The sequence below is a fragment of the Loxodonta africana genome, chromosome 17 (assembly GCF_030014295.1).
Source record: "Loxodonta africana isolate mLoxAfr1 chromosome 17, mLoxAfr1.hap2, whole genome shotgun sequence".
Classification (NCBI taxonomy): domain Eukaryota; kingdom Metazoa; phylum Chordata; class Mammalia; order Proboscidea; family Elephantidae; genus Loxodonta; species Loxodonta africana.
In genome coordinates this window covers 73,958,222-73,976,593 of record NC_087358.1, presented here as the reverse complement: position 1 = coordinate 73,976,593, position 18,372 = coordinate 73,958,222, and the positions used below count along the sequence as shown (strand labels likewise).

General features: G+C 49.4%; 1 protein-coding gene across 5 annotated transcripts in view; it reads left to right on the top strand.

Moving 5' to 3' along the window:
* TMEM272 (transmembrane protein 272) overlaps positions 1 to 18,372 on the top strand; it is a 61,169-nt gene that overhangs the window by 33,033 nt on the left and 9,764 nt on the right. For 4 of the 5 annotated variants that reach the window (XR_010318218.1, XR_010318220.1, XR_010318219.1 and 1 more), the window contains one exon: positions 16,530 to 16,670. Coding sequence is in view for 1 of the 5 variants with exons in the window: in XM_064270181.1 (XP_064126251.1) it covers positions 10,435 to 10,773 (339 nt within the window). In the remaining 4 variants the exon portion in view is untranslated. Of the gene's footprint in view, positions 1 to 10,434; positions 12,674 to 16,529; positions 16,671 to 18,372 lie in introns of all 5 variants that reach the window. The other variant, XM_064270181.1, reaches the window with a different exon arrangement.

The window sequence follows — 18,372 nt, the reverse complement described above, 5'->3', positions numbered from 1 at the left end:
AATAACTAGAATAGAATTATTTGGCTGTCGTCATCAATCAACGGAGAGCTCTTTATGTTGGGGAGTAGGAGGGTTTCTCTAGGACTCTCAAGCTTGTGTCAGTATAGATGCAGATTTGCTCAGAAGTTGTCCTGATATCCTCGTAAACAGGAAAAGCACCTGAAGAAGAGCTATTGAGGGTGATGCAGAGCCTGCAGTTAAGCTTCCGCACCCCTCAGCCACAGAAATACCACGCCCTGCCAAAGTACCCTAGGTCCACTCCCATTTATCACGAGCACTTTCTAGCTGCTCAGGCCCGTCTCAAAGCTCCCTATATCAAGAGCTGAAAACCATAAGCATCTGTTTCTCCAAATGATTTTATAAAAACTAAGTAACAGTAAAGAGAAAACAGAATCTAGAGTGCCATAAATAAAATTTCATTTGGGCCCACTATCTGATTTCTTTGCCAGTTTCCTTCTGGGGCCTGCGGCCTTGAAAGATACCAGGCGGTGATTTTGGCCATGATATTGATCTAATACATCACAGGAATGTCCTAAAGATTGCTGTTCTCATATGCAACCAGTAACCATAAGCTCGGTTCTGTTTTGGGAAATAATGTCTGATTTGGGACAGGCAGCTGGAGCCTTTTAAAAATTATTTATCTATTTATGCTTATTCTCCTGACCCTGCCCACCTCCTCAGTACTTATACCTGGGCTGCATCCTGATGCCCCTCCCCCACCTACTTTTTACTCACACCTGGGAGATCCTCTGGACCGCCCCCCCCCACCTCCTCACATCCTGCACTTGGGCTTTCTCCTGACCCCCTCCCACCTCATTACCCACACCTGCTTATTTTCCTGGCCCCTCCCACCACATCACATCTTATACCTGGACCCGTCTTACCTGCTAGTTACCCTCACCTGGGGTATCTCCTGACACCTCCTACCTCCTCATGTCCCACACCGGGGCTGCTTCCTGACCCTCTCTGGAGCCTTTCGTATCTGAGTTTCCCTCACCAAAGTGCTCAGCTTCTGACAGCAGTCGTGTGGGCAGTGTTCTGGGTAGCACAAATACACATGATTATAACCTATAACCTATAGCCCCATCTGCATGGGGTCACCATGTCAGGGATTGGACTGTATCCCTCAGAAACGTGTCAGACTGGCTAGGCCAAGAATCCCAGTATTGTATAATTGTCCTCCATTTTGTGATCTGATGTAATTGTCCTCCATTTGTGGTACTGTGTGATTATGTGTTGTAAATCCTAAACCTCTATATTAGTGTGGGGTGTATCTTGAGTCACACCCTTACTCAAGTCATGTCCTTCCTGAAGTCACCACCTTACTTGAGTCACACCTTTGTAAGAGATAGGCGAGAGAAGCAAGCAGAGAGGAGACAGACTTTACTACCACCAAGAAAGAAGAGCTGGGAGTAGAGCTCATCCTTTGAACCCAGTGTCCCCTGCACTGAGAACCTCCTAGACCAGGGGAAGATTGAAGCCAGGGCACGTGGGTATCTTCAAGGAATGCCAGGCCCACAGATATTGAAAGGAGACAAGGACCTTCCCCCAGAGCCAACAGAGAGAAAGCCTTTCCCTAGAGCAGGCACCTTGAATTTGGACTTCTAGCTTCTAAACTGTGAGAGAATAAATTTCTGAAATAGTAGCACTAGATAACTAACAACCTGGCAGTCTGTTTAGCCTCAAGGAAAACCCAAAGGCCCTGGGCTCAGGGGTTGCATATCCCCTGTGGCCCTGTGGGGCTAGGGGAAGGTTCCTATGAATTGAGTGCCATAGAGACCCATAAAACAAGGCAAAGTTTTGGCATTAATTCCCTCTGCCCATTCTCTCTCACTTGACGACCTTGGCATCAGGCTGCTCAGTGGAACTTTCCTTCAGAGATGTTGCTGTCCGCAGGGTCTGTTCCTCTTCATAAAAGCAAGCTCTTCCTTTATGAAAGCTGCCCTAGAACCCAAACATAATTTATTTTAATGAACAAACTGGGCCCTAATAAACAGCATTGATTTTTCCTGGCAATCAAAAACTGCTTGAAGCCAAATTAAATTTTTGTGCTCATTATGGCAAGGTAATACGCAGGGAGTCATAACTGTTAGGGCAAATGGCCTTAGAGTCCCTGGATACACAAGTTTACTAGCGATGATAGTGCTTTGTATTCAGCCCCGCCGCCCAACACTGCATGTCAGTTCCCAGCATCCTTTGTGAAATGCGTCCGTGGCATTCCAGTATTTCATTGCACCAGAGAGGAAGCTGAGGAGAGGTGGGTTAACATACCCTGGTGTTACCAAAAAGAACTGAGGATCGTGGCACGCTGGAGGAGCATGAAATCAGTTTAGTATGTTCAACCCACATAAAACCACGAAGGAGCGTAGACCACATTAGCTTGCACACTAAGTTAAGTAGTGTGTGAACTTACACACATATACATGTGTTTGGGCAAGTAGACCATATAATTTATCATCCAAACTGGGACACTTTCGAGGGTACTGGGGACTCTAATGATAACCATGCCAGGACAACAGCATAAACCAGGACTTTTCCGAGCAAACTAGGACACACATTTGCCCAATTGATGGTTCATGGTGTAAAACGTATTTGTTACGCAGAGTCATGTTAAAAGAAAGTTTGAAAACCAGTAATTTAGTGGTCATTATCTCTGTAACCCCACAACCCATCTGGCAGTATGTCGTACTGAGCGGGCTTGCGTGTTGCTGTGGTGCTGGAAGCTATGCCGCTGGAAGCTATGCCACTGGCATTTCAAATACCAGCAGGGTCACCCGTGGTGGACAGATTTCTGCGTAGCACCCAGACTAAGACAGACTAGGAAGAAAGACCTGGCGATCTACTTCTGAAAATTAGCCAATAAGAACCCTATGGGTCACAACAGAGTACAGTCTGATATAGTGTTGGAAGATGAGCCCCCTAGGTGGGAAGGCATTCAAAACACACAGTGGCTGCAACAATGGACTCGAGCACGCCAATGACCATGAAGATGGTGCAGGACCAGGCAACGTTTAGTTCTGTCGTGTGTGGGATCGCCATGAGTTGGCGCCGACTCTGGCGACTAACAACAGCAGCATCCCTGTAACACGTCACCACATCCTCCAAGGTCTCTTCTCAGCAATAATTGGAACCACGCCGTAAATGCTTGATATGCAGGGCACTGTGCTAAGGACTTGACCCCATTTTGGCCTCATTCAGTCCTCACAACGCCTCTTTGAGGCAGGTACTTGCATCGGGAAGGATTCCTTGATTACGAGAAACAAATACCAACTCTGGCTAACTTAAAAAACACAGGTGCCATGTAGTTGACTTTGACTCACGGTGGCTCCACGCATGTCAGAGTAGAAGTGTGCTCCCTGAGGTTTTCGGCAGCTGGTTTTTCCAAAGTAGAACACCAGACCTTTCTTTTGAGACGCCTTTGGGGGGACTCCAGCCTCAGGAACCACTTACAGCCTCTCCTGGGCCAGCAGTGGAGTGAACGAACCAGCTGGTTTTCTCTCCCAGCCTCCCCAGGCTCCAGAGCCAAAGCCCTGGGAAAGCAGCCGGCTCTGTGGCGGAGCTGAGACGTCCTGCCGCCCTCTGGAGTGCGTGAGAGGCAGTGTAGGGAAGCAGCCTCTGAGGGAGGGCAGCCCGGGGTTCACCCTCCTACCGATGGCCCTGGTGGCGCACTGGTTAGGAGCTCGGCTGCCAACCAAACTGTCGGCGATTCAAATCCACCAGCCAGTCCTTAGAAACCCTACGGGGCAGTTCTGCTCCTCCCCCTCCAAAGGAAGGGGCCTGCCAGGAAAGGGTGGATGCTGGGCACCCAAACCTGAACAGTGCAGTCAGCTCCCGTTCACAGACGAGAAAACTGAGGCTTGGTGGCTGCTTTGGCTGAGATTACACCGAGTAAGGGGCCACGGCTAGAAAACAGTTGTCGTCAAGCCACCTCTGACTCGCGGCAACCCCATGTGTGTCAGGGTAAAACTGTGCTCCGTAGTGGTTTTAGTGGCTGATTTTTCAGAAGTAGATCACCAGGCCTTTCTTCCTAAGTACCTCTGGGTGGACTTGAACCCTTTCGGTTAGTGGCTGAGCGTATTTAGCCACTTGCACCAGCCAGGGTCTCCAGGTAAGTAGAGAGCTGGTGTTTCAATCCAGGCCCGCCCCACCTCACAGTCCCACCCTTGAGCCCTGCTCTAGTCCAACCGGTTTCCTCCTGTTCCCCAAACCCAGCACTCTTCACCTTTGCGACACACACACATACACACACACACACACACACACACAACACTCCCCACTCCCTGAGGAGGTTCCTCCCCACCTCTCCCTGCTCACAGCAGGCCCTGCAGATGGCCCCCTCTCCCAGGAAGCCCTGCTGGATGTGCCAGCTCTGCACTCAAAGCTAAGTCCTCACATTCCTTCCTTACAGAAATGTTCTCCCGCCCAGCCAGGCTCTAAGCCTATTCCTGAAGACCCTGGGCAGTTAGATCAGATGCAGAGCTCTCCCGCCCCAGGGGAGAGCCCCACATCCTCTGATGTAAGCATCAGTGCAGGGTAGTGTAGCGGTCAGAGAGGTGGGGACCAATGTCCAGCTTGTTTTCTTATTGACTGTGGACCTGGGCAAGTGACTTAACTTCTCTGAGCCTTAGTCTTTTCATCCACAGAAGCGGGATAATAACATACACCTCACAGTTAAGAGGAGTCCCTGAGTAGTGCAAATAGTTAAGCACTTTACTACTAGCCAAAGGGAGCCCTGGTGGTGCAGTGGTTAAGAGCTCGGCTGCTAACTAAAAGGTGGGCAGTTCGAATCCACCAGCCACTCCTTGGAAACCCTGTGGGGCAGTTCTCCTCTGTCCTTTAGGGTCACTATGAGTCGGAATAGACTCGACAGCAATGGGTTTGGTTTTGATTACTAGCGAAAAGGTTGGCAGTTTGAACCCACCCAGAGGTGCCTCGGGAGACAGGCCTGGTGATCTGCTTCTGAAAGGTCACAGCCTTGAAAACTCTGTGGAGTGGTGCTACTCTGCCACAGGGGGTCACAACTGACAACATCAACATAGGTTAGTATGAGCGTTAACTGAGATAGTATACACCAACATTAGACTGACTACTTAGGTTGTATTTTTTCATAAATAACTTTTCATTGTAGGAAGTAAAAGAATACAGATAAGCGCAAAGAAGCAAATAGAAATCACCTGTAAATCCATCACCCAGAGAAAATCACTGGTAACATTTTGTCCTGACAGCTTCAGTTTTTGTCCTCCTATGCATTTATTTGGATCCCTGCTGGCTCAGTGGCTAAGGGCTCTGCTGCTAACCAAAAGGTTGGAAGTTCAAATCCACCAGCCTCTCCTTGGAGACCTTATGGGGCGGTCCTACTCAGTCCTTTAGGATCACTCTGAGTTGAAATTGACTTGATGACAATAGGTTTGTTTGTTTGGTTTTTTGGTTTTATGCATGTATTTATTTAATACCTCTTGCATAAGGCTATAAAAAAAAGGAGCATTAATTGTGATAAGGGATATGTATTAGTTTCCCAGAGCTGCTGTAACAAAGTACCACAAACTGAGTGGCTTAAAACAACAGAAATGTATTGTCTCACAGTTCTGAGGCTAGAAGTCTGAAATCCAGGTGTCGGCAGAGCCATGCTATCTCTGAAGGCTCTAGTGGAAGAAAGACCCTTGCTTGCTTCTTCCTAGCTTCTGGTGGTTCCTGGCAGTCCTTGGTGTTCCTTGGCTTGAGGCGGCATCGCTCTGATTTCTCCCCCGTCTTCACGTGGCCGTCCTCCGTCTGCATATGACTGTCTGTGTCTTCTCGTTCAAGTCAACACTCAGATGGGATAGGACCCACCCTACTGCAGCATGACCTCATGCTAAGTTAGCTGATAACAATTGAAAGACCCTATTTCCAAACGAGGTCACATTCACAACATATCTTTTTGGGGGGACACAATTCAACCCCTAACAGTACATGAACACTTACCCCAGTACCAGGCTCTCCTCTTGGGCAGCATCTGTGTCTAGCCCTCACCTCTCTCTGTTCCTCTCCGGCTCTGACTCCCCTTCCCTGCTGGCCGCTACCACCTTCATTTCCATCCAGAAGTTTAAAAGTAGTGAGCCAGACCTGAAGCCACCATCCGCCCCACAGGCCCAGCTCTGCCTCCTTGCTCTCCATCTCTGCTCACCAGCTCCCTCTTTGCTCCATTTCTTGGTTCTGTCCTAACCTTGCACTTCACTCAAGCGCAGTCTTTCACTTCGTCAACCTGCCATGCTCTCGGCTGTCAAGGTTCCTCTCTGGAGCCCTGCTCTCCCTGTGCTGGGGCGCCATGAGGGTAGGCTGGGGGGATGTGGGGAGCCTGAACACCTGGAAAAGAACAGATAAACAGGCTAGGTTTCTGAAAGAAGTCAGAGCTCAATTTGCTGGACAGTTTGGAACACAGGGAACCAAGGTTCCTTAGCAAGGAAGACTGTGTTTTCCTTGGCTGCACTTTCAAAAGGAACACCTGAGACAGAGGGATCACAGGCTATCAGAATCGGGGGGAGCGTTGGTCCTTGGTATAGTAAAATGGGAGCAGAATTTCAAAGGGGCATCCGTTTTCCATCACAGCATGGATCCAGGCCCTGTGGGTACAAATGTTTAACATGCTTGGTTGCTAACTGAAGGGCTGGAGGTTTGAGTCCACCCAGAGGCTCCTTTGAAGAAATGCCTGGGGATCTACTTCCAGAAAAGTCAGCCATTGACAACTGTCTTAGTCATCTAGTGCTGCTATAACGTAACTATCACAAGTGGATGGCTTTAATAAAGAGAAATTTATTCTCTCACAGTCTAATAGGCTACAAGTCCAAATTCAGGGCGTCAGCTCCAGGGGAAGGCTTTCCCTCTCTGTCAGCTCTGGTGGAAGATCCTGGTCATCAATCTTCTCCCGTACTAGGAGCTTCTCCGAGTAGGAACCCTGGCTCTGCTCCTGGCACTACTTTCTTGGTGGTATGAGGTCCCCAAGTCTCTCTGCTAGCTTCTCTCTTTTATATCTCAAAAGAAATTGGCTTAAGACACAATTTAATCTTGTAGATCTCATCAACATAACTGCCACTAATCAATCTCCTTACATCATAATGTTAGGATATACAACACATAGGAAAATCACATCAGATGACAAAATGGTGGACAATCATACAAGAGAGGAAATCATGACCTAACCAAGTTGACAGATATTTTGAGGGGACAGATTCAATCCATGACAACAACCCTGTGGAGCACAGTTCTACTCTGACACACATGGGGTCAGTATGAGTCGGAGCCCAGTTGATGGCAACTGGAAAAAAGAAGTGTTCAGGAACCATCCACCAGAAGCCAGTTGGTCTTTTCCCCCAAGGGTACCCAAAGGGCCTGTGCTCTTGACTTAACAGAAGGGACAGTAACTCCTGGGCCCTGGGGATGGGGAGTGGAGCAAACGTTCTGGAGAAGAGACAACAGGCTGGGCGGGGCTGGGTGGGGGAGCCGCCTGTAGAGGGGCCTCAGGGTAGCAGTGGGAAAGCCTGCTGGGGGGGCCTCACAAGGAGAGGGGTCATTAGCATCGGGACCAGGTCCCAATATACGTGGATGGAAATGTACTGTGCCAACAGAAGGAAAGTCTGTCCATCTCACCCCCTATCCAGTCTCAGTTGTACAACAGGATGAGGGGGCAAACAGTACCGGGCGGGGCGGGGGGAGCGGTGGCGGGATGTGAAGGTGGTAGGGAGAGAACGAGTCATGAGGTGTGTGTGTGTGTGTGTGTGTGTGAGAGAGAGAGAGAGAGAAACTGCGGGGAGGGGGTGGGGCAGGGGAAGTGTTCCCAGGTGGAGGCTTCCTCTGGCTGAGAACAGATAGGACTTCCTTAATCTTTACATACTGCTACCCAGAGCCTGGGAATCTGGACCAGTAGGAGGGAGCTGGGGACACCACGGACATGCCTGAGTGAGCACCTGGGTGCGCGCCACACACATACACATACATGTGCATGCACACACACATACTCACAGACACGCACACACATATACTCTCACACACACACATACCATATTTTACACAAATAATGTGCGCCTTCTGAGTTTGTTTGCCGACCATGCCCTCCCTCCTAGAGGTACCCTTACAAGCCATGCCAATCCTCTTCCACATATTGGTATAAAAAAATTAGCGTATTCGCTTATGAAAATACCTGGGGGTGGGAGGAGGGCACAGCCGGCAAACAAACACAGAAGGCTCAAGTTATTTGTGTAAAACATGGTACTGTCTCTCAAACACACACACTCACACACCACACATGAGTGCGTGTGCCCTACCCCTCCAGGAGGCACATGAGGGCTGAAGCCCAGCTACCCTAACTGCCCACACCTGGTACCTGGGGCGCGAAGGGGGACTGCTTCAGTAGTCATGGCCTTCACTACTCAGGCACATTCGCTGAGGCCTCTCCTCACACAGAAACACCCCGAGCCTTTCTCCTTTCTCACCCAGGCTTCTTTCTTTTACTTAGTTTTTCACTTTTTTTTTTCTTGTAGTGAGAAAATATACACCAAAACATTTGCGAGGACAGCTTCCACATTTACGATTCAGTGACATCGATCACCTTTTTCATGTTGTGCCACCATTGTCGCTACTTTTTTCCAAAACATTCCACCACTATTAACATTATTAACATAAACTTGATGCCTCTCAAACAAATACTCCCCTTTTCCCCCTCCTTCCTACCGCTGGCGACCATTAATGATCTCTGGTTTCTTTATACATATATTTGCTTATCTCACACACACGAGACCACCCAGTATTGGTCCTTTTGTGTCTGACTGATTTCCCTCAGCAGCATGTTTTCAGGCTCGTTCATGCTGTGGCATGTGTCATAACTTCATTTCTCCTTATGGCTGCGTCACGTTCCCTCGTGTATATCTACCACATTGGCTTATCCAGTCATCTGTTGATGGCCATTTAGGTTGTTTCCACCTTTCAGCTGTTGTGAAAAGTGCTGCAATGTACACTGGCTTGTTTGCATCCCTGCTTTTGGTGGTGCTGCGTATATACCTAGGAGTGGGATTGCTGGGTCACGTGGTAGTTCTACGTTCAGCTTTTTGAGGAACCGTCAAACTGTTTTCCACAACGCTTGTACCGTTTTACATTCTCACCAGCAACGGATAAGGGTTCCAGTGTCTCCACAACCCCTCCAACACGGGTTTTTTTTTTTAAATCATTGCTCGTCTAATGGGGGTCAAGTGACATCTCATTGTGGTTTTGCTTTGCATTTCTCTGATGGCTAATGATGCTGAGCACCTTTTCATGTGTTTGGTGGCCATTTGAATGTTTTCTTTGGTGAAATATCCAAGTCCTTTGCCCATTTTTGGAAACCCTGGTGGCGTAGTGGTTAAGTGCTACGGGTGCTAACCAAAGGGCCAGCAGTTCGAATCCGCTAGGCACTCCTTGGAAACTCCATGGGGCAGTTCTACTCTGTCCTATAAGGTTGCTATGAGTTGGAATTGACTGGACGGCACTGGGTTTTTTTTTTTTTTGGTTGCCCATTTTTTTTATTGGGTTGTTTGTCTTTTTGTTGTTGAGTTGTAGAAGTTATATATATATTTGGATATTAGGCCCTTATCTGATATATGGTTCTCCAAAATTTTTCTCCCAACCTTTAGGTTGCCTCCCCCGCCCCCGCCAACGTTTCTTAAGAGCTGTCTGCCCTGACTTCCCCACCCCTTCCATTTGCTCCTCTGCAACCTGGCCACCCTATACTATAACTCTGCTGAAACCGCCCTTATCAAGGTCACCAGTGGCCTCACTCTTTCCAAGCCCAAAGGTCAATTTTTAGCCCTTATCTTACTGGAGCTCCAGTCCCTTTGGCAAGAGGCCCATAAGCAGATCTTTGCTGTACACTGTGGTAAAGGAATGATAGAGATACACACAGAAACTTACAGAAACCCAAAAGATTCCTAGCCCAGCCCAGAGAGGTCCAGCGAGTGTTCCTGGAGGCATGAGGGATGAGGAAGCTGGATAGGTAGGCTCTAGCAGTCACGGGTGGGGTGGAGGAGGTAGAGCACTCCCAGCTGATGGCCAGGTCCAGGGTGTGGTCATAGGGGGAGGTGGCCACAAAGAATGTGGGGAGCAGGTCACTGGAGCCAAGGAGGTGGAGGAACTGGCCTCAAGGACACTGAAGTGAACCACAATAACAGTGCAACTTTGGGTTCATAGATGAGTTTAAGTCAACCAGTCCCTTGTCCAAACCAACTCAACCGTGTAACAGAGAAATGCCACCGAGGATGCTGGCTGTGGATTTGTGCCTTCATCCTTGACAGCTCTAATTCCTCAAAATTAAATTTCCCTCCTTGGCAACATTTCTAAATCTAGTGTGTGCACCGTTCGTAATCTCTCTCTCTCTCCTCCCTCCTCTTTGCTGCTTTGCCCTCTGGCCCCTCACCTCCCACCACACCCCAGGTGTCTCTCCTGCTGTACGACTCCACCAGGATGAGGTGGCTTCTGTCCAAGGCTGTGGTGATTAACGAAGACGACGATGACAAATATCCCTGGAGGCAGAACACGCACAAGTACGACACGCACCTCACCCTCAGCCTTTTCCCCTTCCTCTGGTTCATCCTGGGAAATTACTGGGTCTTTTCTGTTTACCTGCCTGATTTTATCCCCCCTTTCCAGCAGCCACAGGATTACTGTGACAAAACCCTGTACCTCTTTGCGGTAGGGGTCCTTGTGCTCAGTCACACCATGCTGGTCCTACTCGTGCTGTGCAGCAGTTGTGTCCCCCTGTGCTACAAGTAGAGGGTCGCCGTTGATGAAGACTGAGAGCCCCCACTCTGGCATGCACACACATACACCTACACACACAGAGACACACAAATGTACACACACACGCACACACATGCATGTACACACACATATACATGCACAGACATGCGCACACAGCATACACACAGACACACATTTGCACACACATACACATATATGCACACACACACATCTATACACAGGCACACACACACATACACACACGTATATAAGCACACACATACATACATACAACCCAACTCAGGAAGAGGGCATGCTGTAAAGGCAACCAAATCCTTCCTGCAGGCATTTCTGAAACCACCAAAGGCACTGAACAATCTAGAACACTAAAGAAACTCCCTGCCTGCCTGGGCCTGGGAAAGGCACTTTGGCTTTTTTCATAGGGGGAATTTTATACCTAAGACTTTTCAAAGGCATTGTTTCTTTTTTTGAGGGATGAGGTGAAAGAGGCAAAGAATGGGAGACCCTTTCAAATCAGGGTGCAGTTCCAACGACTTACAGGGTAAAGAACACCCAGGGGTTTTGGTGTTGCTGCTGCTGCTGCAGGGGTGTGATTCAGCCACAGCCGTGGGCACCGTCATAGAAAGAGCATGGACTTTCATAGAAGACAAATTGTAGCTTTACTTGCCAGTGGCCTTGGATGAGGCCCTCAATTTCTCTGAACCTCAGCTTCCTCATCTGTAAAATGGGGATAATAAAACCTACCCCGCAGTGTTGGTGTAAGAACCACGTTCAGTGTATTTATTCATAGCACCTGGCTCATGGTAACTATGTGTCAGAGTAAAACTGTTTCCCATGGCTGGTTTTTCTGAAGTAGATTGCCAGGCCTTTCTTCCAATGCACCTCTGTATCCAATAAATGATGGCTTTTACTATGATAAGGAGGAAGATGCTCTTTTAATAACTCCAGCTGCTTTTGGAGAAAGTTAGAGCAGCCCTTCCCCACCCCAAATCAGGTGGATTTGGTCTGATTGGTGGGGGCATCCAAGGACAAGGAAGTAAATCCCCTTGGGGCTGGAGTGGCCTGCCAGCCTAGCATGGCAGGGGGAGTGGTCCCGTCACACTGTGCTCAGGCAGGGCTCCTGCAGATGGTTTGCTTGGCTTGAGTCTGCTTCGTTCCCTAGGTATGTGTGCCTGTCTCTGTGATTTGCTGATAGCTGTGGGCATAAACCAGTTTTGTGTGTGACATAAACCAGCTTTGTGTGCTTGGTGTCAGGTTGCATGAACTGAGGTGTCATCTATGTAGGTGCTTTTTGGTCTCTGAGTTTAAATGCTCCTCTACACTAGGACAGGTGAAGGTTTGCAAGCCTTTTGTAAATCCATTGGTCTGGAAGTCTAGGAGGACACCAAACAGCGACCACTAGCGCAATCCCCTCTCCCCATCGGTGGGCTGGGGATAGTCTGCTTGGACCCCAGGCGAGGCTGTGCTGTGGAGTATGTGAGGGGGACCTCCTGGCGACTGGGGGACTGAGTCCCTCCGTGAGTCAGCCTCTCCACAAAAGGCCCCATGCTTTAGAGTCCTAGAGGCAGAATGCCGCCCTGGGTGTCCCTAGGAGCAGTGCCTGAGCAGCGTGGCGCCAGCGTCCTTGTGCTCCTAGCTGGGACACATGCGCAGCCTCCCTAGTCTGCATATTTGCACGGCGCTGAGCTGCTTATTTCCTGGTGCTTAATAATCAAACCCATCCGAGTGGCCCTCCACGTGAGGCGCCTCCCTTAACCAGACGTGTCAGCTCAGACTGAGTAGCTCACTTCCCTGTGTGGCTTTAAGAGAAAAGGACTCGTGAGTCCCGCGGAGACTTCCCGTTTGATTTTGTAGGCAGGCCCCAGGCATCGCCACCGGGAGTCGCGTTTGTTTGGTCGCGTTGTCCTCCCAGGTAAGGAGAAGGGGCTCGTCGCGCCCTCTGTTGGGCGAAGTGGGGAAAGCCCGATCCCGCCCCCGCTCTCCACGCGGTTGCCTTTCCTAAGTTCCCTTGGGGCGGAGGCAGAAGACCTGGTGGGCGAGCAGCTCGCGGCCCCTGCCCCCGCCGCCCCCGGGACGCTTGGCTGGGTTCTGCCGCGCCCGCCCACCCCCGACCACGCAGAGTGGGGGCCCGGGGGGAGTCTGCGAGCTCAGACGTTGGGGCAGGCAAGGGGGCTGTGGACTCCCGTTCCCACCTTCCTTTCCTCAGACGACTTCTCAGTCACTCAGCTAATGTTAGGACACAAATGAACAACACTGGAAACCAACAGGACTCGTTTCTAAATCAACCCAGGCCACACGTCAACTAGCACCTCCCGTAAAGCCCCGACGCTACGTCCTGAGCTCAGGCTCCAGCCTAAAAGACAGGAAGTCAAGCCTAGATAGGCAGGTCAGCAAACCCCAGACTCCGCACAGGTGGAGGAGAATGAGCAGGCTCCCCTGGCTCAGGCATGCTGTGGACGAGATGGCAAACAGCTTTGTTCTCCAGTCCAGCTTCAGTCACGACTACGCTGTGTTAGGAATGACTCTGAGGCTGCATCCAGACTCCTTAAAGAGCGCTGGCGTTGAAGACCCGGGCCTGCCTGAGGCATGGGAGCCGCGCCGCGATGTGACAGCTCCAACCCTACAGCCCCTGGGAGGTGGCTCCGGGGTTCTGGCGAGCTAATGGAGGCTCTCCCACTCACGCCCCAGTGGCTGTCCTCAACTAACAGCGTTGCCAAGACACTTGGCTGGTGGCCTCGTGAGTGACAAATGTGGGGGAGTCTGCAACAGGGGAACATGAGAAGTGGTGGCTTCACACCTGCTTCCCCTCCACTCTCTCCTCCTGGCATATGGGTGTGGAAGACGGAGCCCAGGGGCCAGCACTACTCCCTGAGACTGCCTCTGAAGCTCCGGTCCTGGGGCCTTGCAGAGGTGGAAAGAGTGGTGAAAAACCATGCCTGTTAGCAGACTGCGGATATTGGCTAGTGCTTTGGGTACATCAGTGGCTGGGCCCCAAAGGCCCAGTTTCTGATAGGTATGGATATCCTTGAGTGCTGCAGAAATCCGTGTCTCAGTATAGGTGGTGACTTATCAAATATGTATGCCAGTAAAAGTGGCAAGATAATCCCTTCCCCAGAAATGGCGTGGTAAAAGAATTTTCTTTCCCTCCTTTCTTTCTCTCTTTACATTTTTTTTTTTTATATCTTATTCCACAACAAGTGTGAAGGAACTTTAGATATAAGAATATAAGAAATATAAGAAAAAAGGCAAGGAAAATATATAGTTAAAAACAGACCTGTAGGTGGAAACAATCAAAATATTAATCAACAGATGAATGGATAAATAAAATGTGGTCCACACATACAGTGGAATATTACTCAGTCATTAAGAGGAAGGAAGTCCTGATACATTGCTACAACGTGGATGAACTTGAAAATGTTATGCTGAGTGAAGTAAATCACTCACAAAAGGACAAATGTTGTATGATCCCATTGATATGAAATATCCAGAATAGGCAAATGCGTAGAGGCCAAAGCTTATTAGTGGTGACCAGGGGGAGGAGTGGGGCGGGGAGGAGAGTGGCTGTTTATGGAGATGGAGAACTTGGCAGCAGACTGCGGGGAGGAGAGTGGCTGTTTATGGAGATGGGGAACTTGGCAGCAGACTGGCGGGAGAGGAGGAGAGTGGATGTTCATGGAGATGGAGAACTTGGCAGCAGACTGGGCGGGGGGAGGAGAGTGGATGTTCATGGAGATGGAGAACTTGGCAGCAGACTGGAGGGGGAGGAGAGTGGCTGTTTATGGAGATGGAGAACTTGGCAGCAGACTGGAGGGGGAGGAGAGTGGCTGTTTATGGAGATGGAGAACTTGGCAGCAGAGTAGGGGGGAGGAGAGTGGCTGTTTATGGAGATGGAGAACTTGGCAGCAGACTGGGGGGAGGAGAGTGGCTGTTTATGGAGATGGAGAACTTGGCAGCAGACTGGCGAGGGAGAGTGGCTGTTTATGGAGATGGGGAACTTGGCAGCAGACTAGGAGGGAGGAGAGTGGCTGTTCATGGAGATGCAGAACTTGGCAGCAGACTGGGGCGGAGAGTGGCTGTTTATGGAGGTGGGGAACTTGGCAGCAGACTGGGGGGGGGAGAGTGGCTGTTTATGGAGATGGAGAACTTGGCAGCAGACTAGGCGGGAGGAAAAAATTAGGCGGGAGGAGAGTGGCTGTTTATGGAGATGGAGAACTGCCAGGGGGAGGAGTGGGGGGAGGAGAGTGGCTGTTCATGGAGATGGGGAACTTGGCAGCAGACTTGGGGGGGAGAGTGAATGTTTATGGAGATGGGGAACTTGGCAGCAGACTGGGGGGGGAGAGTGGCTGTTTATGGAGATGGAGAACTTGGCAGCAGACTGGGGGGGAGGAGAGTGGCTGTTTATGGAGATGGAGAACTTGACACCAGACTCGGGGGTGGGGGGAGAGTGGCTGTTTATGGAGATGGAGAACTTGGCAGCAGACTAGAGGGGGAGAGTGGCTGTTTATGGAGATGGGGAACTTGGCAGCAGACTGGGGGGGGAGAGTGGCTGTTTATGGAGATAGAGAACTTGGCAGCAGACTGGGGGGGGAGGAGAGTGGCTGTTTATGGAGACTGGGAACTTGGCAGCAGACTACTCAGGTATTGCTGCGCGGCATGATAATATAATTGGTGTCACTGACCTGTACAGGTGAAAACTGTTGATTTGGCAAATGCATTATATATATATTTTTTACAACAAAAATAGAATCATAGGAAAAGCTATGATGGTTAGAAGGCAGAGGATCTCAAGTTTTCTTTTGTTCCTATACCAAAACATTTGATTCTTGGCCCAGAGAGATTCGGAGAAGTGTGCTCATTCTTAGATGTACCCCATCCCACTGCAACAGAGAAGCTGGCTCGGAGATCCTAAACAATTGCTAAAACCTGAAGTAAAATGTTGGCTTTGAGCTTCTTTGCCACCAAAGCAGTCAGGAAAAGATGAACAGCTAGGAGTAGCACGTTTTCCATAGAGTAAAAGTATGCCCCTTCTGGAGAAACACAGCCAAAGTCCGCCTGAGAAGGCCATGTGCTTCACCCAAGAGGGGTCTCTGTGACTCAGGGGGTGACATCTGAGCGTGCTGTACAAAATACATGAGCAGGCTTTGCACAGTCATTCACTAGAGCCTCCCTCCATGGATGGTGAGATGGTTATGAGGAGGCATACTTAAGGGGAAGAAGTTTCGGAGCCAAGGCAAATGGCCCAGACTGTGGTTCTCTGCAGGCCTGGCTTAATCCAGAGATGTCTCCTGGACTGTCTAGGGAGCGATGGACTGTGTCTTAGTTACCCAGTGCTGCTGTAACAGAAATACCACAAGTGGGCGCCTTTAATAAACACATAAATTTTCTCACAGTTTAGGAGGCTGGAAGTCCAAATTCAGGGCACCAGCTCTGGGGGAAGGCTTTCTCTCTGTCAGCTCTGGGGAAGGCCCTTGTCTCTTTTCAGCTTCTGCTCCTCAGTTCGTTGGTGAGCTTCATGTGGAGTGGCATCTGTCTTCCCCATCTCTTCTTATATCTTAAAGGTAATTGGCTTAAAATATACTCTACACTGACATGGCCTCATTAACATAACAAAGAAAACCCAACCCCAAATGGGATTACACCCACAGGTTTTGGAGTTAGGATTTACAACACATATTTTTGGGGACACAAGTCAGTCTGTAACAGGCTGTCTGCACTTTGAGTGATCAGTATCATTTCCCTCAGCGGGGCTTCTTTGATTGAGTCCCTAGGTGGTGCAAATGGTTAAGTGCTCAACTACTAACCCACCCAGAGGTGCCTCAGAAGAAAGGCCTCGTGTTCTACATCTGAAAGACCATAGCCACTGAAAACCCTCTGGAGCGCAGCTCTACTCTGACACACATGAGCTCACTGTAAGTTGGAATCTACTCCATGACAACAGGTTTGATTTTTTTGGTTTGAGTTCTTGATGGAAAATGCTTGTAGGAGGCCCCACAGGGTTCTGCACTCATGTCAGTGGGCTGCATACACCCGGGGGATGAAACTGCCTTGCCAAGGCTGAGGTGAAGAGGTGGCCATCGTCCTTGGTAGGGACATCTTCCGACTGTGGTATTCTGGGGGAAATGAGCATGGTGATACCTCTTCCAGATGTGGTGAAACCTCAAGGGAATGGATCCTTATGGCTGGAAGGGATACTCAGTTGCTCCCATCTGAGAAAAGACTGCAGCCAAGATAAATTACACATTGAAGCCATTTAACTTTATTTGCTATGTTGGGCATCGTGTGGAAAATCACCCTGTTCCCATTCTTTGACTGGATCTGTAGATGTGACAGGAGTCCCTGCGTAGTGCAATCAGTTCATGTTCTTGGCTGCTAACTGAAGGGTTGGAGATTCAAGTCCACCCAGAGGTGGCTCGGACGAAAGTCCTGGTGATCTACTTCAGAAAAATCAGCCATTGAAAACCCTATGGAACACAGTTCTACTGTGACACACATGCGCTGCCATAAGTCAGAGTCGACTGGACAACAACTGGCTTTTATAGATATGCCAGGTGAAAGTCGCAAAAATGGAGCCATTTCACTGGGTTCAGCCACACCAGTGGTTCTCAGAGCTCAGGGAGCTAGGAGAATTACTTGAAGGTTTGTTGAAAATAAAAAGCCCTGGTGGCGCAGTGGTTAAGCACTCAGATGTGAACTGAAAGGCAGGCTTGTTGAACCCACCAGCTGGTCCATGGGAGAAAGATGTGGCAGTCTTCTTCTGTAAAGATCACAGCCTTGGAAATCCTATGGGGCAGTTCTGCTCTGCCCTATACGGTCACTATGAGTTGGAATTAACTCAGCCGCAGTGGGTTTGGTTTTTGGTTTGTTGTTTAAAATACAGAATCACAGCCCCAGAGCTTCTGACCCTGCACCCCTGGGTCCAAGGGCCACATGTGTGCACTCAGAACACACATGAGCATAGACTCACCCAGGTCATTTCATCTACATTGTGACCGTGAGGGTAATATAATGCCACTTCTAGTATCACATGTCGTTTCCATTTGTTTGAGCATGAGAAGATGCAAAGGGGTCGGTAACTTTGAGTTTTGTGTAACTCTGAGTCTGGAGCTTCATTTCTTTATGGGCATTCTTCAGTGTTGATGAAATAAACTCGGTACAATTTGTTCTTCAGTGCCTTCCTTGAATACCCTGGGGGAAGATAAACCTCCAGCCCTCAGCTGCTTTGCTTGTTCTTTCTTCCTGTGGGCTTCTCAGGGTGCAGACTCAGTCCACAGACATGAGAACCATCAGGGGCCTGCTGGAGGTAAAGTTTGCTCCACAAAAGTTATAATCCTCAGGTGGGTAGATGAGTCGGTGGTAGAGATGCTAAAAAAAGGAATTAACAGACAATCCTTCTTATTGGTTCTAGTGGCAATATTTCTTTTTATGAGTGCACAGCTGAGAAGAAAACAAATCTCTCTTTTGTAGAGATTGAATTTCAGTATTTTCACATGTCAGGCCAGCCTGATGTCTTTATAGCAGCCGAGGTATCTTAGCTATCTTGGGAGACTGCATTTTGCTACTTCTAGAAATAGGAGGGGGGTCTTTTTCAAATATATTTTCTGTTTTATCTCA